The sequence below is a fragment of the Chroicocephalus ridibundus genome, chromosome 8, assembly GCF_963924245.1.
Source record: "Chroicocephalus ridibundus chromosome 8, bChrRid1.1, whole genome shotgun sequence".
Classification (NCBI taxonomy): domain Eukaryota; kingdom Metazoa; phylum Chordata; class Aves; order Charadriiformes; family Laridae; genus Chroicocephalus; species Chroicocephalus ridibundus.
In genome coordinates this window covers 48346290-48374158 of record NC_086291.1, presented here as the reverse complement: position 1 = coordinate 48374158, position 27869 = coordinate 48346290, and the positions used below count along the sequence as shown (strand labels likewise).

Here is a 27869-nt window from a genome sequence, read left to right as displayed (position 1 = left end):
CATATATGATTAAAAAAAATCCCTCAATTTTGTGACTTCCAATCTGTCCTTTACTGGAAGAGATGTGTAAATTTTCTGTTTACAAGCACCAGTTTACACAGATGAGAATTTTGATAAGTAGTCACTCGTAAAAAAGAGTTCTGATAACTTTTAGCATCAAAGCTAATAAATGAAAAGTGGCTCAGAAGCTTAGCCTGGCTCACACGAGCTACTTTGCAGCCATTAAAATGTCTGCCATTAAAACCAACAGCACTTCAATTTCCTTCTATTTTTATTTCACCAATGCGACACTTTTTATTTAGATAAAAGCAGTTTGAATAATACATCTTATATAAAAATATTTTTAGACTAAAATTTTTATTTACAATTACGCACAAGTTTTCTTATGACCAGCTGTGGAGGAGCCCCTCACTGTATTGAGGTAAGGGCCAGTCCTGGGGCAAGGCCGACTGACACCAAGGTATCACTGCTTCAGACACAACCCAAATACGCAGGGTATTTCCTTTCATAATAACAAGTTGCAGTTGGGATGCATTTTGCGATCTGTTCTATTTATTTTTTTTCCATTTAGGGGTAAAAAAAAAAAATAATGTTTGAATTGTTCTTTCAGTCATTAGTGCAAATGAGCGTTGCGTTCTGCAGAACATCAGTCAACAACTTACATTCATTATTGATTTTGCCTGCTCACGGTCGAAAATACTTGTCATCATCTTCTTCTTCCCACAGAGCTGCTTCTCTAGCACGCAGCGCCAGCACCACCGCCGCAGACATGCCTGGGCTGCTGCTGGGCTGGGGCGGCTCCGCGCCTGGTTTTCACAGAGGAAATAACGGTAACTGTGCTGGTCGGTGTAGGGACCACCCCCGTTAAAAAGCCCCACGCTATTTAAGTGTCTCATCTGTCCAGTACTTGGAATGAAGTTACATGTTTGTGTAAACCAGCAATAGTTCAAGCTACCACGCAAGTTTCCAGAGATTTTTTTATTCCAGACACACAATGTCCTAGAGACTCTACATCATTAATAACCTCTTCTGAGATTCACACCAAGATGTGAAATATATCTCTAATGTGATGTAATACTCTTGCCTGTGGCTGCTCCCATAAGACAAAGTGGCCCATTTACCCACAGAAACCCAACTCTGCTATACAGAAGCTTGTGATCAGTCTTCAGAAGTCACTGTCACCATCGCAACAAGCTACCCATAAGCATGTCCTATAGAAAGTGTTTACCCCAGAAACCTGGTCTTTTTGTTTTCTCTTTATACAAGATGCTAAAATTCTGTGTCTCTCACACCAGCAAACATTTTTACTGAGATGAGCTAAGAGCCGCCTTCCGTGTTTAGCATTTGGTGCTTACCTGGTGGGAGGCCAGTCCCCCTCAGGATCCCGGCAGAATATGGATACTGAAAACAAAATTCACAAGTAGATTTAGGTCAATGTTTCCCTCGTGTGCCTGTTGTCTTGTATTCAAAAATTTACCAGTTACCTGTAAAAAACCCTGCTCTCCAGATCCTAACCAGGTCTGTGAGTATGACAGTTCCAACAGCTATTCTGATTACATTTTGGTACCTGTTCAAGTCAATCTTTAAAATTATTTCTGTAGATCCAGGATGACCTCTTTGTTCAACATACGCCCATTGTCTATATCCTGCCCCAGGTTCTATATAGGGAAATCTAGCAGAGACTTCTTTTTTTTGACCATCTCACCTCATCGTAGGATGCATTTTGATTTTGGTCAAATGCCCTTCCTGGGTAGTCTGGCGCTTGCTGTGCAGGTTGCCTGGACGGGTGGTATGAAGAAGAGCTTCTCTGAAAGACAGAATATTTGGCATCAGCAGGACTATATTCTGGCTTCCAGTCATGACTTTTCTGGTCAGTGCTACTCACAACCAAGGCTATTGCCCTTGTTTTAGGGAGACGGCTCTTCTACTAGATCCACAATGAGATTCTTCTGGCATCTCCTTTTGAAATCTGACCTTAACAACTACGAGAATATCCACATTTTGCAGGCTATCAAACCCTCCCAGTTGTGACCCTGAACTCAGCCACAGAGTTGTCTAGTGTCTGAAAATTCCCAGCACACGGAAAATGCCCATTCACTTTAATCTCCCCTCTTACAGTCAACATTTATTTATATTTATTTATATTATCACCAGTATATAGGTCAAAGAGTTTTCACTCAACCCAAATGAAAACACTGCACAGCAAAATATGTGCACATTTTAACACTGATTTGGTGTCTCAGCAGGCAGGAGTGACTTGAAAAATAAATTCAAGTTTAAGATGTTAGATGTCTATTTTGATGTTGTATGGGATTTAAAATGAGGTTAGGTCAAAGCACTCAGTCTTACCTCAGCTGAAAAGATTGGGTGGGGAGGCAGAAAGCATAAACCCCTAGGGAAATCCAGAGTCAGGGGCAGAAGGCAGCCGCCTCCTTAGTCCAGGCAAAGTTCAAATGCGGCCGAACCCTTTAGTGACCATCACTGCACTCCTAGATTAGGAATGTTTTCTTGCAGTTTCATAATCATAAATAATATCTAATGAGGCTAAAGGACTTTTCTATATGCTTCCCAGGTTAAATTCCAGTCTGGAGCAAATAGTTCGGGAATTTCCACGGTATCCTTTTGCTGTCTGGAGTTAACTAGTAATCAACCAACTTAGGTGAAGTTTTAAATACAGACAGATCCCCAATCGGCAGCCTATTTGCAAGGCCAGAGAAACCCCAGGAAACCCCCGAGCAAGCCATTAAAACAGCAATATCTGAACTATCAAACTGACCTGCTGGTCTTGTCCTCTTGGTGCAGATGGGGTTTGGTTTTCCCTCTGCTTTGTCCGAAGTATTTCAAGTAAAAGCATTTTATCTTTTCCTTCCTATGGACAAGAAACATTTGATCATTAGCTGGAATGGACTAATCATTCTTGAGAGGCTCAAGGCCTAGGAATAACCATTGACCAGAATAATCATTGTAATTGCTTTTATTCTGAAATAATCTGTCTACAGACAGCACAGCTTGAAAGTAAAATTATTTTGCAACAACACTATTTGCGAGTTAAGTTTCCATGCAATTCACATGGGGAAGGGCTCCCACCCTCCCTTGAACTGTCATAGGAAAAGCAGATTACAGCTCCACAATAGCAGGATGAGACAATCAAAAAGGAAGCCAAATTGTTAAAAAGATAAAGCTGAAAGCCAAACTTACATTAAGAATTTGCTTATGTAAGAGTTTGGTCACGGTTTTTCTTCCTTTTATTATTTGCCAGTAAAGATAAGTAATAATTCTAAAAAAAAATAAAAAAATACCAACATATGAGCACTCATACCCATGAGTATTTCCTCCTAGTCATTGCCTAAGCAGAAAGTTATCTTTATTTTATCCATTAAAAGAGACATCTACACATTATCTATACATGCATATATACACATACATACACAGATACATGTATGTATATAATTATACAAGGAACGTCAAACTCATGAAATGGCTTAAGACATTCTCTTGGAAGATTTATGGACTTGTATTCAGATGAGAGGTGCAAGTCAGTCAACAACACAAGGTGCCTTTTAGATAACAAATAGGAACCTAATGCTCTTATCCAACTTTGTGTCATTTGCTTAGACACATGCCTGGACTGTAGATCCCAGCACTGAACGCTCATTGCTCCCAGGCCACTCCTGGTCCCACTAGAATGAGCGGGAACTTCTTTTGTGAGAACGGGTTTGGGCTCTGAGGTGTGCGTCGCCCATGCTAGAAATATCAAGCAGTACAGCTACATCATCAACCCCTACTAGTGGGCACATAGCTTAACATGCATAGTTTTGCCAAAATAATTTCCTTCTGCTGAGGGCACAGCGTGTGAATTTACCCGAGATTAGCTGGAAGCAGGCTGCGACCCACTTACTAGCGTTTCCCCACACAGGGTGCTCACTTCACCGTGCTGCTTGTGCACTACCATGCCCGTCCACCACAGGTAGTTCAGCTATTCCTGACATGGTATCATCTCCTCTAATGACTCCACTGATGAGAAATGGTCAGAAAAGACTAAGCAACCAGCTCCCAAACTTTTTTATGTCACTCAGGGTCCCAGTATAGATCTGGCCTGTACTCCCTGTGCTTGTGAGAGCTTGCTCTTTCCCTATGGATTTATTCCGTATGGAGGACAAATGGGGGGGACACACCCTAAAAGCAGCAATTTGTCCTGACAAATCTACGCAGCATGTTCCCTTTGCTCATGTTCCTAAAGCTAAGTGTGCCAGTGGTAACAACATCTGGAGCCGAGGCAGCAGTAAGCTAGAAATAGTCAGTCAAAAGCAGCGTATCCTAGATTAGCACAAAGCTGGTTTGTGAAGAGCTTTGGCATCCTAACATAAAAAGTATAGGCTTTATAACCTCTTTATGTACTTCAAATACATGAATTTCCAATATATTAACTATTTCTGATGTTTTAAAATGCACTTTGCATTTTTTTTTAGAATGAAGAATGGCTATGTCATAGCCGTTTTTTTTCCACTTCAGGTCCTTTTCCAGTGCTTTTCATTATCAGGTACTTACAGGGCAACAGTGGAGAGGATGAAGTAGAAAAGTACACTCGTAATTAAGTTATGGTAGATCCACACTACCCATTTTGAGGCAGTGTAATTTTCCAGTATTTTTATCCACTTGGAGACTGCAGCATACATAGAAGGCAAACCTCTGAAAGGACCACATTCTTCTGAAGGTTTTAACCTGAAAGTGTGAGAAAACAGTTACTTAAAGCTTTGTATATTAACCAGTGATTTAGTTAATATTGTGATTTTGTACATCAAGGTGCTCGTTAGTTTGCTATAGCCCTCTGCTCTCTTCGGACCCTCAGGGAACTTCCACGAGCTCTGTTTCATTTTTAACTTGGGTCACTCTCCAGCCATTAAATGCCCACCCCAGACTATGCAGTGGGAGACAAGAGACAGGGCTGCAATGGATCAGTACCAAGCCCTGTAAATGTAACAAATCAATCACTATAGCACAAGCTACAGCAAATTGTAAGTCTGGATTGTCACAGTTTCACCACAGGTGCTTAAGGGAACCATCATTTCACCTCGCCTTTGAGGACAGGAGTCACTCACAGATTCTCAGAACCAACACGGTGCAGTGAAATAAGACAGCCTGCAGCAAGAATGAATGTTTTTAGGTAGATTGAAATAGGAGAGTGTTGTTCGCTTCGAAATGGAACCACTCCCAACAGTCTGAAATTCCCACTTACCATCTGGAAACGTTTGCTCTGAAATATTTCATCCCACCTGGTTTCATGTGTAGCAGCCCATCTTACTAAATATTGAAATCCTGTGGCTCAGAATTGCCAAGAAAAAGAAAAGGGGTATCCATGCTGCCATCCTTACTGTGACCAGAATAACATGCGCATAAACAAAGTAGCTTTAAAATACTCGTAACAGTCAAGATGCGTTATTGCAGAGGTCAGCACACCCTGCAAAAAGAGCCTTTGAAGTTCGTAAATAATTCAGAAGTTGACCTCAGTTGAGTTTCCCCACTGCAGACCCATTATGGCCTATAACATAACTCCAGGAACTAGGACTAGGTTGCAGAAACTTTTAAGGAGGAGGAAAAGCCAAAGCTCCTGTGCCATTTAAGTAGGAACCCAAAACATCAAAGTAACTTTGTTTCTCCTCCTTCTTATGGGACAAGTTACTGCATTAACCACGTTCTTGCAAATTCACTAAGCATGTCTTGTTTTCAGAACACAGAACATCTCATGAACATCTGAAACCTTCCATTAGCAGTTAATATAGCTTTGTCTACAGAAAAACACAGATTCCTCTGCCTGGTATCATGTCACACAGCACAACGTAGTAGGCTTGAATGCCAGTGCTCTTCCATACCTCCAGACAGTGACTCCAATGACAGACAGGACTCCAACGAAGGAAGGGAAAAACAGCAGGAATGTGAAGGATGTTGTCATTTGAGCAGTTCTCCAGACTTTGCGAGGGGGTTGGCAATTCATCATCAGACTGACCTTTCAAGAGATAAAGGTAAACTGACTCTTTACCTGCCACTTCAACTCAGTTTAAGCCAATCCCACTGAAACTGCTGGCAGCAATTGCTGGAATAGCATCTACCAAAAGTTTCAAAAAACTTATTTTATATGAATTTAATAGATAAACTGTAGTTTTCTAAAACTTCAAGAATATAGTCTTTAAATTGTAAGAGATAAAACGAGGTTCTGATGGGTTCTTCAGGACTCTGTTGGGTAGAGTTTCCTTTTGTAGCATACGCAAACCCACTGTTGAGGGAAGTTTGAATCAATCTTTCTAGCTATAGCTTTGTTTTTCTACATTCAACACTATAAACTTGTTCAATGACCCAACAAACAATCTCTCATCTAGTCATACTATCAAGACAAAGAATTATGAAAAGAGGAAATTTCCATCATGACCTTTAGCTGAGTCACCCCGATTACACTGGGAAACTTTGGGGGGAACCGCTGAGGAGTAAGCAGGAAGCCAAAGTCACAGCCCCAGGCCGAGTGTCTATATGACACATACACTTGTACACCATTAATTCCCAGCCTTTAATTTTGCTACTTGATTCTCTCCCCTCTCTAACTACGCTCTTAACCCCTCCTATAACCCTTCCACACTTTTCACCCTCTCAAGTTTTACAGGTTTGGAACTCAAGGGCGTGCATCTAAATTGTGCTCCTTTAAAGCACACACCCCACCCCCCAGTCAACCAAACTGCTCCCCTAAATGCAAAACCACAGGCAAAAGCCTCCAGACAAAACCAGCATTTTAACACTATAAATTCTGCCCAGATTTCAAACAGTGTAAGTTTATGATGAATACATGTAAAGCCTGTTACCTTTTTCACATAAAATACTATAGTAAATGATATCATCTGGATACCAGGCAGCAGAGGTGAGAAGAGGATACCAATCCTACAAGAAAGGATTTATAAAAGAAAAGTCTTCACTACTGACCACACAGCTCTCAGTGCACTGAAAGCAGAAAATATCATATTAACTTCATACAAAGCTAGTGCTTGTCTATTTGGAAATGTAATTATATCAACATTGATCCTGTAACAGTAAGTCAACCTTTAAAAATACGCAACTTCAAACATATGTATCTATATATGTATCTGCAAAACTCTCTTATAATTGGAGGAACATACTCGTTCTTAGAAATAAGGCATCTTTTCCAGGGTTTAATACTGAGACTATTTCAACAGGAACATCATTCCAGTGGGGAAGTAAACAGAACTCTAGGATGTTCCTTTCATGGGTTTTCCCAGACCAGGTAGCCACAGCGTACCACTACTGACTGAAGTTATTGTTATTACCTGCATAATTACAAAGAGAACTGGCAAGTCACAACCCTTACAAAGGTACTTCAGGTGTCATCTCTCAGGCATTTTTCCTGTTCTTTCCCCCATGATGGGAAGCACCCAGAAATGTCTGTATAAGGACATTCCGTGCTATTTCTAACTGCAAATGAAGTTTTGGCCATAAACGTAACACTTACCAGGTCAAAGTCTGTGCATAGATCAAATCTAAAACATTTCGTCCAATATCAAATTCTGGCAGCCCCAGGCTCACGCAGACTGTAGTTCCAATAATTCTGGTAGGAAAAAAACAAACCCCAGCACAGTAACACTTGCTAAGTGATAAATACCTTTGTAGAAATCTCTACAAATGACCTCCTGAATACAAGCATCAATATCAAATTATTCAGGGGCTGCATTAGCCACACATCACACAAAGCAGCCACAGCTCATTGATTAGACAGCACATAAAAAATGAAACAGAATTTGGCAAAAGCAGATTCCCGTAACACACAGCAGAACTGAAATAAGACCTTGGATATGTTTCATGCAACTCAAAAGAAAAAAAAAAAAAGAAAAAAAGAGGAAAAAAAAGATTTGTAACTATCAGAAAAGTATGTTCATGCTTAAACAGCTGAAATGGCAACTTGTCTCAGAACAAAACTGTAACAGCTTTTCAGTGCCCGAGTCCTGAGAATTTTCAGCCTCAATCAAAAAAGTGAATCTTGTAGACTGATACTCTTAATATATCCTAAAGTATATCCTAATTCAAACCAACTGAGGTTGTAAGTAGCTGACACACAGGTAAGAAAGTACTTGGAGGATTCCTACTGAGGATTAACAATCCCTTTTTATCACCTCATTTTTCCTGAGTTGGGGAGATTCAGTTTCTGCTTTTTGTAGCAAGAACAATAAAGATTTTGGTAACTATCCCATCTTGCCTTAAATACAGGTCTTGGTACCACCTTATCAGCTGCATCATCGACAATGTTTCAGGGCGTTACTCTGAACACATACAAATAAATACAAGCAATTGTACTTTTAATCTTTCACAGCTGTAAACGGGGTGCTTTTGCGCAGTTTAGTGGAGGACATTCATCATAGCTGACACTGCACTTTGGTACTGGACCTTTTGCTGGGAGGTGGTTTCCTATCTGAACAGGATGAGAACAGGAGGATTAAAGTGCACTGGCAAGAGTTATGGAGGGAAAGTCTTCAAAGGCTTCTTAATGGTTTTTTGTGTTAATTTAACTTAAAGTTAACAAAGTCCTATCTTGTAAACCAGTCTTGTTCACATCATGTGCAAAGGGCAAACAATAGATCTCCTACACAAGTATGGCAAGCACTTAAATACTCTACTACCTTAAGTGATAAATAACGTTTGGCAATAGGAAGGTACACACAGCAGATGTCAGAAGTAAATTACTTATTGCTTACTTGCTCATGTTCAGTTACTCAATACTTTCTCACCATGCTGCAGAACTCCACGCTCGAGAGTCATATTACATCCTTAACAAGACTGATTAAAATCAGATTTTAAACTTCTGTGCACTCTGTAGAGTGAAAAAAACTAAGAGGAAAAAAATTACAGGGGGACATAGCAAAGAAAGCCAGCAGCGTGCCGTCCATACGCAGAAAAGCAAGGTTTTCTACTTGAGATGCTTGGTCCTTTGTCACCCCATTCAGGAGATCCATGGGAGTACAATGTGCCTTCCTCCCTGCCTGCGTCTCCATCTCCAAAGGGAAAAAGGACACATTGGGAGGGCGGAACGGTACACACTTTGACTTCCTCCTAAGAAGGAGCTGCAATATACACAAGGCATGTACCCAGAGACTAATCCTGCTAGAGACAGCTAAAGCAGCATGCCACAGCCATGCTTCTGTTGGACTTTTCCTTTTCTCACATTGGAAAAAAAGACCACGTCTTTGGTTAATGAATAAAAATAATATTAGAAAAGTTGTACTCACCTTCGTAAAAACTCTCCAAAGAAAGAGCCAAGCAAACAAAATATGAAGTCAACTAAAACAAGACGATAGATATCTTGGCCAACCAATGTTTCCCAGCACTTTAAAAAGTAGAAAGAAAAAAAGAAAGCATATCCACAAGTCAAAAATCATGTGATTCTAACATTGTTCCCAAATGCTTGGGCATCTGAAACTTGAGCTACAGATCAAAGATTTGCTAACAGCCTAACTAATCATAGTCAACTTCTCATTGAACAATGCTGCAAACCAGCTGAGACCTGAGCTGGGCGATTCATTTTTTTCCCACAGTTCATTTCTCTAATGATGGTAGTAAAAAAATGCTGGGGGGGGGAAATTCAGCTTTCCAAGACACTACGTGTACTTCTCTTTGCTGGAGCAAGCCTCTTATCAAAGTGGTTCCTAACCTGGCATTGTAAGTCAAAGATTTGTATAATTTTGGAACTTTACCTGCGACTCTGATGCAGACACAATGTTAGTCCAGTAGTAGCACAGGATTCCAACAATTGATATTTTCAGGACAATATTTCTATAAAGAAAAAGTAACAGTAACTGCACTGGAGCTGGTCCATAAGCTCGCTGGAGGGAATGATGGCAGGATGACCGCTGGTTACACTTTATTACCTCCTCTTACAACAACAATAGCACTGCAGGGTGCCAGGACCAACAGGAGCTCTCCTCTGAGCTCTGGTGCAGCATTATTCTATTGTCCTGGCAGAGGGGAGCTGGGCATGACAACCTTGGCACGCACCTCTGCTACACAGGCTGATGGTTGGGTGTCTGAGCTCCACAGGGGAGGAAGGTCTGAAGGGCACCAGGGGTTACACGGTGTTAATTCCAGGCATCTGTATTTAAGTAAGACCTCCTCTTTCCCCTTCCTTTCTCTAGGGGCCAACAGCCCAGGGGCCACCTAGGGCAGCTACAAACAATACTAAGCCCAATGTCACAGTGTGCCTAATTGAGAGGGAAAAACCATACCCCATCCTCATGCAGAGATGTAACGCTCCAGAAGGTTCACAGAAGATAAACAAAACATGGAGGGAAGAGTGTACCTTTGGAGAATATGATTTCTCCTCCATAGCTCCCTACTGTCCACCACACCACCTAGACACAGCCTGCTGTCAAAAAGATGAGTCAGACAACTTCAGGCAAAAAGCACTAAGAGGTGGTAGCAACAAATACCTGGTAATAGTGATGTATATGTGGTGTCCGGGAGTCCGAAATTTCTCAAGGTGTCCAAGCCACGAGTAGAAGAATGGGATGAATGCGTTGAGGAGAGATGCAACAACAGGTAGCACCAACATGGCAGCTTGGCTCTCTAGGTCATTTTTATGCCCTTTCACAAACAGCTTAGAGAGGAAAAACAAAAAAATCAAACAAACAAACTAAAAAAAAAAACAGAGCGCCTTAATCAAAATGCTGCTGCAAGTTGTTTCCAGAGGAAAGACACCTGGCACACCTCCCTGTACGTTCTCAGGTTAGAGACTATCATGTTTTACAGGCCATGCCCAGCAGCACAGTAACCCTCTCCCCTTCCCCTGCATTAAAGGGGAGCAAGGGTGGGAGCCCCAGCTTAAATGCAGCCCCTAGGCAAAGGAGAGGCAGGCCTTGCTGAGGCTGCTTCTTGCCGTTTCTGTCAAGGTCAGCAGCCGCACTATCCCTAAGCTAGCCATGAGCCCAGCAAGCAGCTGCTGGGGTGAGAGGGGAGATTTGCTCAGACCCCTCAGGTTCTGCATTCTTGTCATGGTTCCCATGGTGCAAGTCTTTGCAAATCAGCTTTTTAGGTACAGCAGCATTTGTGTTTGCCTTGGCAGAAACAACAGCTATGCTTCCCTATGGTCCTAGTGGTGAACAGACCACTGCTTGCATTCAGTGTGAGATACCCATGTGGAAAAACGCATCTCCAAAACCAGACTGCAAAATCTGTCTTTACCTTTAGGTTATTAATGGAGAGGAAGTAAACACCAGCACAAGCAGCTACTGCTGTTCCCAGGGAAGCAATCCAAGAAACAAGATGAATTACAATACGAACAACTCTCTCTGTTGCAGAAAAATTTAGAACTTCTCTGTTTACTTCAGTGAGGTCTTCCTGGAAGGAAACAATTCTTAATGAAGAATTCCTTAGTCAACAGCATCAAGCAAAACTTGTTTCAAGTAGCTACTTGAGAGACTGAATGAAAGATTTTTTCTCTAGAAGACAGGCAGAGTAATATTCTGAGAACATTTACTGGACAATTTTGTGTTCCTACCCTAAAAGTCTTTTCTTGATGGTTATACTGTATTTTGCAGATAATATATTACAAGCCTGCCTTTTGTTTACAAAATGGTTAAACAGCAGGAAGGAAAGCCAGAATAAATATTCTGTTTGGCAAATATTTAATAGTCACAGGGACTCATTCAGTAGAACAGAAGCATACAAATATTTATATGTAGCTTGAAGAGAGAAGAAAAGCAAGTAGCTAAGCCAACTCCAGGAGTTCAAACCTGATGAAACTTAGCAGTCGGGAAGACTTAAGTCTCTTAGAAACAGGACTAGCATGCTTCAGTCATTCTGCCAGAGACTTATGTGCATACACTAATTCGTACGCATAAATAAGCCTCTGGCAGATTGACTCATGCTTGCTAGTTTTGTACCTCTCTACCTTTTTGTATATCCTGTGTTTTGTACCTTTATTTGTGTGCTGAGATTCTTTTGTTTCAGCTTCACAGCTTTTTCGTTAGTTATATTGAAGTCCCAAGTGCAGAGAAGTTTACTAGCTTTTCCAGAGTATGTCTGAGGGTTAACGAAGTTCCTGCAGAAGGATTTTGCCATGCTGTAATGAAAATAAAATTCATGAGATGCGTAATGGCGAAATATATCAAGTCTGTATAGCAGGGCAAGAAGGGAAATTTGTTAGTTTTTCTATCCTGTCCCAGGGCTACAGGACCTATGTCAGAGCATGTCACATAAGACAACATGGTAAATAAACTTTAATGTAAGAAACAACTCTCACATTTCCTTCTCCTAGTTGTTGCTGACAACCTTTACCTCTGGAAGGCCACATCAATACCAGAAGATATTAGGAGCAAGAGCTACAAAAGGGGCATCATGATATTCACTGGTTTGAACTGGGATTCTCTGCATTTTCCTTAATATTTTGTGGTTATTCTTCATTTGTCTAATAAAGGTTTGATTTCTGGAGACTGTCTTTTGAGCAGAAACTTCTACTTAAACTCTACACCTGGAAATAAGGACTTACAGAAAAAGACTCAGGTAATTGCTACTGCCAACCATTGACAGGGTGGGTTTTTTGTTGTTGGCTTCTTGGTTGTTTTTTTTTTTTCTTTTTCCCCTTAATATAAGTGAAATAAGAATATATAGTTAGCTTACCTGAACAACAAGATAAGAAAACAGATGACAAAATATATTCCAACGGTGAAAATATAGGCCAGCTGCATGTTGTAAGATGGACCATTCTCTATTTTACTGATTGTTGCATTGGTGTAAAAGCCATAGTAGAGTACTGTTTGTTGAAAATAACCCTGAAAAGATACAGGCATCATTCAGAATGTTTGCTATCACCTGCATATGGTGGGAAGTATCATCACCTGAAGTGCAATTAATTGAAGTGGGAGCTGTCCTATTCCCTACTGTGAAATCACAGGCGTGATTACAGTTCTAAGTATCAGGCCCGTTGTTTTCCTTTTATCAGCTAATATCTTCCATAGTTTAGAGAGCTTCTAGAGATATAACAATGACTTGTATCCTGCTTAAGATTCATGTGGGATGGTCATGAGCATTCAACACCTTTGCAGAATTTGTTTTTTTCTGAAAATTCATGAAGAGGGAAAGCTTAATTGCTTCTTTCTTAGGAGCAAGGTTCTGTACTGACAAATTGCATCAACTATGAAGGGAACCAGGAAGGAAGCACATGACATTCAACACTCGAGTTACTACATTATAGCTGAACTCCTGCAATGGGGACTGTACTTTGCAAGATTAAACAGCATTACTACAAAACACAGCAATTTAAAAGCAATTTTAGAAGGAAAAGGCTGACTGACACCTTTCCACTTTAAAAATACCTCCTCAACTAAGCATCAGTAAAGAGCAGAGTCTCAGAGTCTTGTTTATTAACTAGAGAAATCCTTTAACAACAATAAAATTGACATTTTTTTTACACCAAAGACAGAAGAAGAAAAAAAAAAAAGAGTAAGTAGTCTTCTCAGATCACTTAGTTGATGAATACTAGTAGAGTTAAAGCAGTGCAAAAATCGTCCTTTAGAAACAGCCTGGGACTTTATTCCCTGAATGTAAAGATCTGTACACAATGAAAAGATCCGCCTGTTTACAGGCCCCACTGAGTTCAGCAGGTTGCCACAGGAAGATCTGCGTGCTCCCTGGAAGAATAAAACTTTAGAAATAAGCAAAATTCACAGGATCACATATGGAAGTCTGCACTGTAGTTTCAGAGGAAAATTAGCGTGCGAAAAATGTTGTGTTGAAGACTATTGTAGCTATCTCTAGAAGGTCTGGCTTCCTTTCTGTCTCTTCCACTGCTTTCTGAAAGAGCGATGAAAGTCTTGAAATATTGCTGAACACAGCAACCATTTGCAGTGAAACAAATACATGAGAACAAGTTCCATTCATCTCTCTCTGAGTCAATGTTTGTTGCAGCTTCTTTTTCAAATATTGTTTCTAGTCACATAAATTTCTAAATCCACCTCTTAATAAGAAACACTAACTTTTTTGCTCTGTTCTGAATTTTTAAAGTAGATCTGTTTCAAACAGTACCAACGCAAATCTGTTGTTACATACTTACAGCTCCAGTGAACAGCTCCAGACCCGTGAATGAAAGGTTATTTGGTTCTGCTGCAACCAACTGAGGGACTGTGATGAAACTGAAGTTTATGAGGAATGAGAAGATGTTGAACGTTAGCAGCCACTTCAAGAAAATAAAATAGGAAAGGACACTTGTTCCAAACTCAGCACCAATGATCTTCAGAGTCTTGTGCCAAAACCGCAGTAGGTGAAAATATTCGGACAAGGTATTTCCAAATCGCTGAAATGACTGAAGTGCAAAAGAGAATAAACAGATGAACCATCTTAAATAGGACTGAAATTCACATAAAAAGGCCTCACATTTTTTACAGTTCTATTTTGATGATAAGAACAGATTTCCCCTGCTACATGCACCATAGGATGCCTAACTGGTATTCCTAAGTGCTACCACACTGCAAGTTGTTATTAACGAACACTGAAGCAATTAATTGGCTCTTTGGTAAGTAACATAAAGGAAGATAGCAGATACCTCTGGAGACAGTGATAATATTGCAGCTAAAGTGTTTTACTCTATTGTGACTGACAGAAGTTTGACACTTACCACTGCTGCTCCCTGCAGACACTGTGTACAGCCGGAAAACTGAGTACTGTGGTGCCTTGACTTTTTTGTTACCTCTTTAAGAACTTTATTCCTGCGGAAGAGCAGGGCAAGGGGTGACAAGCATTATAGTAATAAAAACAAGAAGCCAAAGAAGCTGCTCCAAATACAGTTTCACATGTGCACATAAACAGAGTTAATAAAACATGGAGATGTTCTGCTGGTTCTTTCTCTATTAGCTGACACCAAGGTTCTTGTCCATCCTATGGCAGCATGTTCTAACCCCTCCACTAACTCATTCTGGGAATAAAATTTAAATATATTCTGTGAGGAGACGAAAGGATAGTCTCTTCTCCGTTTCCAATGGCCAAGGTTCCTTTGAAAAGAAGTCTCAAGTCATCACTCATCATCAAGTCTCAAGGCCTTGATATTCTGTTTTATATTACCATGAGAGATTCTTCTCGCCCAGAGAAAGGACAACAAACCACCTTTAAATTATTTTCCTTTGCAGGGTGCTGACTTTTAAAAAGTGCATTAAAAAGTACTTTCAGTTCTTTCAAAGTGACAACCCAAAGCTGAGCAGATGGCAAACACACATATTTGATAGCTAGATGTAGAAAGCATAGTGTTTGTAAAGCTAAACAGACAAACTTTCATTTTTACCTGATCTCTCTCTTTTTTTTCATGGTCTCTGGCATCTTCTGGATTGCTTTAATCCTTTCACTGGTGGACATAGTTGCAAGATTTCCAACTAAAACTTCCTCTGCATAAAACCCATGAAAAATCCAAATTTTGGGATAATAATACAGTAATTTTTATATGAAATCTGAAATTGATATAATAACATTCCCCATTCACACTGCTACCAAGGTGTGGCAAGCTCTGAGACTTAATAATACTCCCCAGAATATCCTTGGCACCATCAGTACTCTAATACAGATCTAAGTAAGTAGTACAATACTGAATGTTAAAAAATAAACATCATTTGTCTGATACTTGCTTAATGTTAACACAAAGAGCCCCAATATTAAGGAAAACAAAATACTGACAAACTCCAAGTTTCTGGTCTATTGCTTGATCACTGTTTGACAGTTACATTTCTATGATGCTACATATTGACCTGAAAGCTAATTTTTCTTTTATTTATTCTATAATTACAGTTGATACTAGTGCTCAAACTTAGCACTACCTATGAAATAGACAGAACTGTATTAGTTGAAAATCAGGCTGGTTTTGCAAAATTGTAATTTGATGCTAATTACAGACACAGTGGCTGAAAACAATCCATTATCTGGTCAAACAAATTCTAATAAAGAGTTTGTCTTTTCTTTCTACAATTTAACACATACTCACACTGCACTGTGCTTCATTTATCATGGGATTTTAGTGCGCTAGTAAAGTATAAAAGATTAATCACTAGTGTTAACACAAAATGAAGCTGTTCCCATAACCACAGAAAGACTGTACATGAAATTCTAGTGATAAACCAAGAATAGTACCAACCACACCATCCTTGTGCAATATGCTATTTAATATCAAACCACTTATCTAAACTCCTACCTTCTTTGCGCACTGGATCTGTTTCAAACAGGGTGGAAGAAGTCATGAAGATCTCATCAGGTGGTCTTCTGTGGCGTCTCCGAATAAAGCCATCTAAATAACACGCACTACTTAGTAAGCCCAGACACTCCTGAGAAACTGACTTCAGAAATTCAAATTCTACTTTCAGAGAAACAAAAGTATACCCTTCAATGTCACTACCTACGTGCAAACATATATTCCCTCAGTCACTTCTTTCCTGGTTACGCTTGACAACCGTGTGCAATTTTTCAGATACATGCTAGAAAACAGATACTGAGCCCAGTCTTCAGCTGTCATGGAAAACCTTGTCATTTAACCCATTCAGAAATGTGCACATTGACTGTTCAAGACTTTCAGCCTAGAAGACAGGTCCTTTCTTTAAAAATCCTTCCACTGACTTCAGAGGGATTGCTTTAGAATCACACTTAATCTTGCTGAATAAGTTATATGTACCAGACTCCCATTTTCCTGGGGTCAAAATGCAACTGTTCTCTCAACCTTCTTTCATCCAATTATTCAACCGTGGGTGACTATATTCCTTAAATGCATCTGTCTTCCAGCTATGGAGCAGATGAGTTTAGCCACAGCTTTCCTTGCCTCGCCTTCCCTGTAAGCTAACGGCCAGTCTGTGCAACGTCCCCCTTTTCACCTCAACCGTCTGTGTGGAAGGCCCCAACTGACACGTGCACTTGTCAGTTAATGCACATGGTGCAGACTCCTTCACCATATTTACTATTTAGATCTAACGGTCACCTGATGTTAGTGTCATTTTCACTTTAAGCCAACTTTCTTTGTAACAATTAAAGAAAAACAGAAAACGAAAAGCACACGTGCCTCCTTGCGGAGGTACTTCCTGAACCTTCAGCACCCAGACATTTATCCTCTAGTTGATTGTGTTGGAAATGCACTCTCTCCTTCCTATCAGGAATTAAAAGCCATGTATGACAGTTAATGTTTGGAAACGTCCTATTTCTCTAGTGACTCATGGACCGAGGCATTTTCAGGTACCAATAAAATCATTGCTTTTTAATACAGAGGATTTTGCCAAATCAGATCTTAATTTACAGGGCATGTTCTTAGAGATGAAAAAGAGAAAAAAAACCTAAGAATCCCTCACTTTGGGGGCACAGAGAGATGGTTTTTTCAATGCATCTAGGTAACAACTCCAGAAGAGAACTCTTAATTACATTCCAGAAGCAGCAGACGGGAACTTGAACTGATTGCAACAGAAAAATTACATGATATGGGAAAAACGGTTCCTACCCAGAACATGAGCAATAAACTACTATGCTAGCCTAAAAGAGAACCCAGATTATACTATTCCAGACCCCCTGTATTTTAATGAATGTAAATCTCTAATTAGTATTATAGTCTAGAATTTACATGGAGACAACGTAGTGAAAAATTCACTAAAGATAGTCTGAAAAATGCATCCTGTCCTCCCCTTATTTCCTCTTACAATTATTCTCTTTAGATAACTGTGTAAGTTTGTTTTACACTGGTGCACTTATAAGCAGTTTGGGTTAAAAGGGGTAGGCATTATATCCTTCATTGCTCAAGAAATAAAGATAATTACCTGCAGAAAGATACTGAAAAATTCAGCTACAACTATGTAGGACAGTAAAAGATTTATGATTCCTTTTATTACATGAAGATCTTAATACCTGAACCAGAAGGCTTTTAAATATTTACTGTTTTATGGAGGGTGAGACTGACATGCAATATTCTGAAGCACCACAATCATTATGTCTTACCTTCCGATACATCGGACATTCTGTGGGTATAGAGGCGATCCATCCGATGGAAGGTAGAAGGTGGGGTGTATGCCAGTTCTGGCTCTGGCTCAAAGGAAAGATTATCTGTTGAAGGGAATCAGAATTATACAGTACATTGTATTCTGCTATGGATTATTTATACACACAGAATATCAGCCCTATTGACCAAATACAGCTCTATTGCAAACACAGCAATATATCCCATTAACAAAACTCCTGTATCTCACTCCAATGTACATCCTAGTACTTAATGACTTATGGACTCCATACAAGTCAGTATTTACAGTTCATGGATCTGTTAATATGTAACACCTGAACTACTTCTAGGAAAAAAAAACCAAAAACCCCAAAAAACCCACTGCCACCACGTATATATAGAAGTGAGTTTTCCAGAGCTGCAGGACTCCCTCAGGACAGAGTAAGCCATTATTTGTTCCAGCGTTTCTGCAAGTTGTTCACATGAGAAATTACATACATGTGGCATTTCCATCTGGACTTCTGCTTAGGGCATTAACTCTTGGTAAATCTTCGCTGTATTCAGAGCTATGTCTCATGGAGGCCATTGGTATCGCCACAGGGTAATTCCGTCCTCTTCCCCTCTGTTCTCCATAGGAACCATGCAGTGAAGAATCATAAGGGTTTTGGTGAGAGAACAGATTCTTTTGAGAACTCCTCCTGCGTGAGCCACAAAAAGGAAAACCCTGAGTGCCACAAAAATTCTCAATAGATATCCTTAACAAATTGTTACCTCTTATCATTAAATTAGAGCACATTATAAAACAAACTCTTATATTGAGAGGTATTTAGAACTCCAACGTCAGAATTCTGATTTGTTTATCAACTGAATTAGAAAGATTAAAACTTTTCCCCACCTGAAGTTAGCTTGGACTCTACCTAAAGAGGAATAATTGCTTGGAAAACGAGGACATCCAAGGTTATAGCACATTGTGAAAATTACTGGAACTAAAAAACATCCATGACATTATGCCATAAATCCTAAAATACATTTAACTGATAAATTAATCTAACACGTAAAAAGCAAACATGCTATTTCTCTTGAATGCCACCTTCCTGATAACATCTTTAAAAATTTGTGTCCAAGAACACAAGGATAAAGGAGGGATTAAAAGAATTCCACAAATTAAAACTCTGGAGAAAAAGTTTCTCCTTCATATAAACAGAGAATTTAATTTCTTATGGCACAGTCACAACAGGAAAATTAAATAAACTCACCTTCTGTCAATTTCCAGTGTCTCTGAGAAATGGTAGCCTGAATTTTCAAAGGCTTCATTGTAATGATAAGACATGACAAGCCCTTGGTTTGAGAGACGAAATCTTCCTTATTTTTCTCTCTAATGATTCATTAATATGTTCGTGGGAAGACTGATCACAGACCTAATTACAAAACAGATGCATGCACACATAAAATTAAAAAGAAAGGAACTTCATTTTTGCATCTTTGAAGATTTTGCCACCCTGCTAACAAATAACATGAAACAATATAAATTGGAAATGGCTCTAACTTAGTGCTATTTACCATCAGGAAATTATGGCCCACCAGAATTTGCAGGTAAAATGGGAACTAGTATTTCTCTATAGTAAGCTCTAAAAAAATAAGGAACTGGAGTGACACGTGAGGTCTTCCCCAACACTGACAATGAAGCCAGGTTTTAGAAGTATGTCAAAACATTAAGATGATAATAACTTCTCTCTTTCCTCCTCATACAGGAAATGCCAAATACACAAATTTTCCTCCAAGTACTTCGTTTCCAAAACCAAAGAGGTCTGCCCACTTCTAGCATTGGCATCTCTAAGCCTTAGCTGTGAACGAGGGACCCACTGGACCACTCCTGTGTACAGAACTGACATATTATCCACTCTTAATGAAGGTTCTTCTAATGACTTAGTGTCTTGATCCTGCAAATAGGTTTGGTTTTAGCTTTATTTTTTCACAGAGTGCTCCATTTTAGCCTAAGCAAACCAGACTTGGTCAGAGTTTATCAAACGGAAGTTCAGGTAAGTCAGTGAAAAGGGAACCTTACATTAGAAAAACAGAATCCAAATTAAAGAGGCAGTTCTTGGAATTAATCAAAGTCATACTCAAAATTAAAAAGGAAGCATTTTTTAGCATTTGTTCTTAAAGGCACCACGCCAAGTTTGATCAGCTGATCAGCTGGCAAGCTATCCAAGAACAGGGAAGGAAAAAAAATAAACATCTGACAAAACCCATCAGACCCTGCTTTTATCTCAGCTCTACTCCTAGAAAAGCAAAGCTGAATCTCATTTAATGGTACAGTCTCAAAAAACTTTTCTGTCTGCAGTGGTTTTTATTTACTATTTCTACTGCAATAAAGGAAGTATCACGTGAAGAAAAGTACCATCAAAATGGATAATTGTACAGTGCCTGGTTTCTGAAGGCTTGTCAAAATCTTCTCTTTTTTTGCCAAAAGAAGCTTTTAAATTACGATTGTGTCATTTACACACCTAAAGATCTTGGAAGACAGTCTGAATTTTTGCAGTGTGACATACAGTTGTAAAACACTGCCCAGGTTTTGCACACCAACTTGCAAAGAGATTTGCATATGAACACGAGTGGCTGATTGAATTAAAAGTCCTACAATTTAAGCAGAACATTGTCTACACTTTCATTGTAGCATGATGAAGCATGCTATGAGGCCCACATTCAGCAAACATTCAGTAAAAAAGCATATCAGGCAATTTGAATATATGGTACGTCACCCATCCCTTCTGTGAAGAGTGGAATGTGATCACTGACAACAAGAAATTATAAACATAGTCTCTCCTAGATGAAACTCGCGTTTTTTCAGGCAACAATTTCACACCTACAGAGACAGAGCAAGATTCTCATGTAGTCAGAAAAGTAATTAGCAGAGCCTCCTCCCCTTATCTCCGAAGAAAACCAATAAACACCCCAGGAATCTAAGGCTCTTACATAAAAGCCATGGGAAGTTTAAATCTCCTAAGAGGTAGGTTTTCTTTGACAGGAACCACTTAGCTCTTGATGATCTTTTAAGAACTAGCTTAGAATATATCTGAAGTTTTATACAAACTCTTCAGGAATTAGTACATTCTGTCCTTATACTCCATTAAAAAGCATGGAAAGGGTTATTGAATAAGATAACCATGGTCTCCTGCAAAAAGTTGCTTGGAAAACTATATTTCCCCCTACAAGTGTTTTACATTTCAAACTGTAATGAAAAGCTAAAGAGGAAAAGATAACTTTCTCAGGGGAAGAAAATTCTCAGACAATTCCCTTTGAAGAGTGTGCAAAATTACATTTTTCCATTTTTTAACTGGTTTCCCAGGAACCCAACACTCGGGCTCAGCCATCCAGAAAGCTGGGAAGCCTGCCAGCAAGGCAGCTGGAAAGCTGACCACTGATCTAAACTTGCCTGGTCTTCATTCAAACTGTAGAGAGAACAGATATTTTGATGGAAACGTATGGGTTGTGTAGAATCAGCATTATCCAGAAGCAAGCTCCTAGGAAGCATCAACCAGCTCTATCAACCAACTTGCTAAAGGGCAACCAACTGGAAGACACCAATCAGCCTGACTAAAAAATACATCCATTGCTTCTTTTATCCATTTTAAAGACTTCTAGGCATACCCATAAAGGCTTGCAAAGACACTCAAATAAGCCCAAGATAGACTGTACATTGGTTCCATCATTATCCACTTTACTTCCTTTGAGTCTTATGTTTTATGCCAGGATTTCCATGAAAATCCACAGGGACGTTTACAGTCTAACGCTGATCCCAGCTGTGAAGCCACTCTGTTCTTCTCTCCACTCCCAAAGTTTTAAGGATTTTAAATAAACTCCCCATGTACCCTGAGGCAAATTCAAACCTTTGCATTTCGTTCCTGAAAAAAAAAATAGAGATTTCCCCCCTGCTACTTGAGAGCATTAGATCCCAAACCCTGAGGCATTTGGAGCGAGCAAGAATGTGAACATGGATAACCTGTATGTTTCCTGGTTGGGGCTGCAGTCCCTCAAAGATTACTCTGCTACTTGGTACACACATACAGTGTATGCTGTAGGGTGGGGGGGAAGTGTGTCTGAGCATACACGCTCAGGGTGTACGGGTGGCACACCAATGGTGTGCAGGCAGCATGCCAAGGGCGTACAGGCAGCATGCCAATCCACCCACTTCCTCCATCCAAAGCCCAAAGATCGTGAGAAACACTTTCAATCTAATCAGATGCCAACATTATAGGTTTGCTTTGGGCTTCAGTAGACTGGCAGTTTATAAATTTCTGACCAGCCATAGTTCATTGGAAAGAATCCAAAGCAGTTAATGCTCAAGCTGAACTGTCTTTTTCTTCTTTTTGACTGATGATGGCATGCAGTAAACCATAGCTTCAGGAGAAGCTATGATATTTAGACTTAGCTTTCCCTTTAAAAATTTATATTCCACAAGGGAAAAAAAATAGCTGGAGAACAGAGGTCATTTGTGAAAGAAAGATAAAAAGCAGGAGTTTGACAAGTCTTCCCTCTGCAGAGTGGTGTCCGTTTGTTGGACAACATTTTGGATTTCAGCAAGCAACTAGACAAATCTCGTGTTCCTCCTCTGGAGAACAGAAGGGTTTAAGATCAGTGGATTTAATAATCATCGCTATGTAAATAAGTTACAGGATAGGTGGAGAGTGAGTGTTTTCCGCTTAAATCATTCAACACACATTGTAACGATATACAACAGGAAACTCCAAGCGGTACAGACTCATGCTTTTGGATCATTTCCCAGAAAAATAATTGCCTTCACGTCACAGACCAACAGCCTTGACAAAATATTCCAGGTTAGTTTCATCCATTCCTGTACAGGTAATTCCCTGCTATAGACACTAATCCTCATTTAGAATACAAATCAAACAAACATGAATATCTTGCTAAAACAGCACTTCATCCTGGTATCAAGTTTCAGGAAAGCCACTTAGACCTTCAAGTCCTTTACCAGCAATCCCTCAGTAAAAAGGATTACATCAAGTAAATTCTACTTACACAAATCTTGAAGAGGAATGGAAACAGTAAGTTCCAGAACTATATCATAGTCAACTTAATAATGCTGAATGAAGGGAACAGAACTCATGGAAGAACTGGTTCAGAAGGTTCAATGTGCTCTGTTTCCATAAAGATCTTTTAGTTCTATAAGGTATGACTGGACAGAGCTTCACTATTACCCAAGTTATTTTTATTCATGAATTCCTGTCCTGTTTAACATGTTCCACACAATTTCATACTGAAAAATCAGATTGATTTCTGGAAGCCAAAAGTGATATTGAGAGACAGATCAGAGTTAAAACTAGATTAACATGCTGCATTAGCAACTACATTCCAGTACTGACCGCTACTCTTCCACTATCTCAATCCCAACAGTTTCAGCACCGCTGCAACAAAGCAGGACAGCCTCTCAATCAAAATTCACAATCTAAAGAGCTTGTGAATTGATGCTAATCAAACGCTACACTCAAGAAAACCTGATCTTTGATTGACATATTAGCAATGAAAAAAAGGAAGTACACGGAAGTGAAAGTCACTTATCTTTTATGCATATTGCCAAAGTACCCAGTCTACACTGACAAATGCCACCTCTTAATGGCCTTCCACTGTGTTTTTATGGAAGTGAGCAGGATCAATTACAGGAGCCAATGTCAACTTTGTTATTTTAGACCTTCAACCAATTTCAGCAATATAAATTGTGCCTCTGCTACAAAGGTCTTCCTAGTGAAAGATGACACGGTAGCACTAAAGAGTCATCTGCTTACTACAAAGACAAAGGACAGACCACCAAATTGGGAAGGGAAAGGAGAGTGACGGCATCCCCGTTACAGTCGGAATGCTGCTGTCTCTCCCACCAGCTTGTTGGAACTCAGGCTCACAAAGGAAGATATTTCCTAGTCCTACAGTGCAATGCTACCTACCAGACTTCAGACCCTACCCGCCCTGTCCCCCCAGCCCTTCTTAGTGACAGCAGGGTTCGGGATAGCCAGCCAGGCTGGCGAAGCAGGCAGAAGAGTGTTTGTCTGACACGGGGCCGAATGTCTCTGCCCTCAGCTGGCTTCTCTTATTGCCTCCAGCTATTGCTTCAGCATCATGAGCTCTGCTCCTTATCTGCTCTTTATCTTTTTTTTTTTTTTGCACCTACTTCCTTGTTTGCCTTGTCCTTTCCACTTGACATTCCTCTAGTAATTTCCTCCTCCCCCCTGCCAAATATAGTAAGACTACAATATTTTCATCCTGTTCACCTGTTTGCAAGTTAAATCCCTTCTATCACCTGTGGCTGCTTAGACAGGGCTTTTGGAGAAGGTCTGCCAACTACTTTGTTTGCAGTGTCTCAAGCAAGATTCCGCTTCTTCGCCTGAGTTTAAACACCTTTATTATAAACATGCTTCTGAAACTTTCCAAAAAATCGTTATAATGTATAGTTAAATTTTAGTGTCCAGTAAAGTGTTGTAGAAATGTGGCACGTGCTTCTGAGTTTTTGCTTAATGGCAGTGGGTGAGAGTTCAGATACTTCATTAGTTCTGTGAAATTCATTGTACTCTCCCTAATCTAACACACAAACCCTTGCTTCTCCACCCAAAAGGCCCCATGGGATCACAATTCTTATGGACTGAAGTACGTATCACAGTGATTTTGCATTATCTAATCCTTTCCTCAGAGACCCCTTTGAGAGCAAGTTTCTTCATTTGCTGCTTTGTTGCTTTTACTTTCTTAACTCTGACCACAAGTTGCAAAATTAATCCATTGGGAAAACTATGGACATTGGGTAAAGAGGAACGATCAGTGATATGTAACTACTAAAATTAGAAATAAGGAACTGAAGAGTATACCTAGCAGAGAGAGGAAAGATTAACACGAGTAAGAAACTGTGAACAGAACTCTGCATTATTCCTCTAACGCTTGACAGACATTACCTAGCACATAGTCCGATCATTATGGGCAAAAAAGGACAAGGCAAGAATCACTTCATATCAGTGCAAGTCAGTCTTGTGACAATTTCCAAACTGCAGACAATCATGTTCTTTGCATATAGCAGGACTAAATGTTGCTTTGCAAAACAAGTTTAAGTCTGTCCATTAACCACCATCACCAGCTACTTGTATTTGAAGGAACTATCTGGTTACACAAAAAAGGAAGCCGTTTTTGAGTACCTGTTTGGAATTTGTTTTCTGCTTTCAGTGAAACGACAGTCTACCACACCAGGTCTATTAGAGGCATGAGATACTGCTTACTAGAACGTTCTACTGTTTTGTCTTAAAAGACAGCTTTGTTTATTCTGTACTTGCAACAGATACCTATCAAGTTTAACTGCAACCTTCAAATTATACTTTAATGAGCAGTATCAGTTACAGGAGTCTCATTCACAAGTTCAAATAGAAAAGCTTATGAAAACTACACATATTGTCATTTTAGATAATAAACAGGGTTGTAAATATACACAATGTTGCTGAACTAAAAAAAAAGGGCATTGTTCTGTGTGTAATTTCTAGTTTAACTTCCTGTTAGGAGATTGTCATCTTACTACTATTTGCACAACCAGCATTTAAGATGATCCTGAGAGAAAACAAAAGTGATTCCCAATATTCTAGGAAATCAGCTAAGAAGCTAGAAAATGGCTGGGGAGAACCAGTCAGAAGAAGAGACAACCAGTTTTGTCACAGATTTCTCCTTCAAAATTCTTAGATGCCATTTTCAAATTGTTGGACAAATAATTTAACATAAACTAAATACTTTTGTTCAGACAAAATACAGCTACATTAAAATGCAATGTAATATGTTACTACGTTAGGGTTATATTCTACAATGAACATAGAGAAGCTAAGGACTATACAAGTCACAATTAGAGGCTTTTTCACAAAAATGTGAAACAGGACACTGCCATAGAGAGCTAGTTCCTGTTACTCCACCACATAGAGCCATACCTTACCTCCTCACCACTTTACCACTTTCATGGCAAAAATAAAAGTCCTCCTAAACAAGCTTACTCTGGGGAAAAATAATAATTATAAAATGAAATAAAAGAAACAGAAACTGAAATCAATTGGTTTGGGTGGAGTACTGACATATCAGCCTGGAACAGGGGCCATTTCAACTGCATTGCTTAGCACAGCATCCTGGTTTGGACTGGGATAGAGTTAATTTTCTTTCTAGTGACTGGTATATTGCTGGTTTTTGGATTTAGGATGAGAATAATGTTGATAACACGCTGACATTTTAGTTGTTGCTGAGCAGTGCTTACACTAAGCCTAGGACCTTGCAGCTTCTTATGCTGCCCTGCCAGCGAGGAGGGCTGGGGGTGCACAAGAAGCTGGGAGGGGACACAGACAGTGACACTGACACAGCACTCACACTTGGACGTGGTTTTAGAGCTACTGACAGGCTGCTGCTGCTATATGGAGCAGGATCAGGCTGCTGCCGGTCCCAGGACTGGCAGAGGAGACCATAGTGACACTGGGTCAGTGGAAGCCCAAGTTAGCACAGCTCCCATGCAGTACCACGGGCTGCTTGCAGGTTTGCTTTAACTAACAGAGCATTACTAAGGGACAAAGACTTAGCAATTAAATCTTGGATGTAAAGATTTGGCTTTTAGATGTATACTTAATCTTCTGCATAGAAACATTTCAACCTTTGTAGGCTAGGGCATAAAGGAAGAGACTGGAGAAAAAGAGAATATTTAAATAGTGTGCCTGTGTGTTTTGAGGGAGTGACAAAATGACTGACGACAAATTACACAGATACTTAAACCTGAGATTTTCCGTACCTATTTAATACAGAAGTACTTCTGGCTTCCCGTTACCTACCATAACATATAAAACTCCCAACCTGCTATTTGGAAGATGCAATGCCACATTCATTCACGAGCTAGCAGACTCCAACACGCAACCCATACTAAAGCTGCAATCTGGTGATCCCAGCAAGGCTGGTGCAACACCTGACAGACTGAGTGTGGCACACTGTCTAAATACATGTCTAAATACAGTGTGGCTGTTAATCCCCCATGGGACCAACACTTCCAGCTGAAGACAGTAGAAGCTCGTATATGACTAACAGGGTGATAAAGCCACGAGGTGCCACGCAGCAGGGCTTATAATCAAGATCCGCCTTGCTATCAGACCTACTCAGAGCAGTGCGCTCCAAGCAGCTATTTTACCACCCAGATAGAAGGCAAATACATCCCCGAGCACACATGCAGCCCAGCCCTACAAGTTCTATCACTCCAAATTAACAGCCAGCATTATTTAACCGCAGTCGCCCATCAGGCAGTTCAGGTGACTCCTCCAGGCCAGGTGCATAGACAAATCACCTTCCAGCCTCGCCGTCGGAGAGCCGGTCCAGACCTTGTTCGGATCCCAGCAAGCTCCCGCCCCGCGGCGACTGCACCGCGCCTCGCCGCCGGCGACCCCGGCCCTACCGAGCGCTGCTGAGATGGCGGAGCCGCAGCCCCGAGCCCCGGAGACGCCCAGCACCGGCCCCTTACCTGCCCGCCTGCCGGGAGAGGGCTGCCCGGCCCCGGCTCACCCGCCGCAGGTGCCTCGGCGTCCAGGCGGGAGCCCGGGGAACCGGCACCGCTCTCCGCCCCGCCGGCGGCTCCTCCCGGCGCCCGGTCCCGCCTCCTACCCGATGCCGGGGGGGCACCGCCGTGGCCGCCGCTTCTCTTCCCCGCGAAGGGGCTGTGCAAGGAACTGTACCCCCCGGAAAGGGGGAGCTGAAGTCCTGCTCTTAACAGCTCAAAGGGCGAAAGGAAAACGACAACAAACATAAGTCCATTTCGCGTTATCTGCCGTAGAACACGTTGCTTTATTTCTGTTGGCTCTCCAAGATACTCAGCCTCCTTCCTTCC

The 27869-nt window shown here is 40.5% G+C and overlaps 1 protein-coding gene across 1 annotated transcript; it reads right to left on the bottom strand.

Moving 5' to 3' along the window:
- Positions 1-46: 46 nt before the first annotated feature.
- TMC5 (transmembrane channel like 5) lies at positions 47-27869 on the bottom strand. The gene is made up of 23 exons (XM_063343840.1): positions 27507-27869; positions 19243-19404; positions 18485-18684; positions 17989-18093; positions 16214-16306; positions 15317-15416; positions 14657-14747; positions 14096-14344; positions 12664-12815; positions 11962-12106; positions 11227-11382; positions 10476-10642; positions 9744-9822; positions 9279-9376; positions 7511-7606; positions 6849-6924; positions 5871-6004; positions 4549-4722; positions 3199-3277; positions 2777-2869; positions 1706-1807; positions 1356-1401; positions 47-806 (listed from the first exon to the last, which is right to left on the bottom strand). Exons 2-23 carry the CDS (start codon positions 19314-19316, stop codon positions 685-687), a joined length of 2631 nt encoding a protein of 876 aa, XP_063199910.1. The 5' UTR covers positions 19317-19404; positions 27507-27869; the 3' UTR covers positions 47-684.

Coding starts and splice junctions, on each gene's coding strand:
- TMC5 (XM_063343840.1), bottom strand. CDS start 19,316: ATGTCTTATCATTACAATGAAGCCTTTGAAAATTCAGGCTACCATTTC. Junction 10,643..11,226: donor TCTCCATTAATAACCTAAAG/GTAAAGACAGAT, acceptor TTCCTCTCTAAG/CTGTTTGTGAAAGGGCATAA. Junction 3,278..4,548: donor ATCCTCTCCACTGTTGCCCT/GTAAGTACCTGA, acceptor ATTTTTTTTTAG/AATTATTACTTATCTTTACT.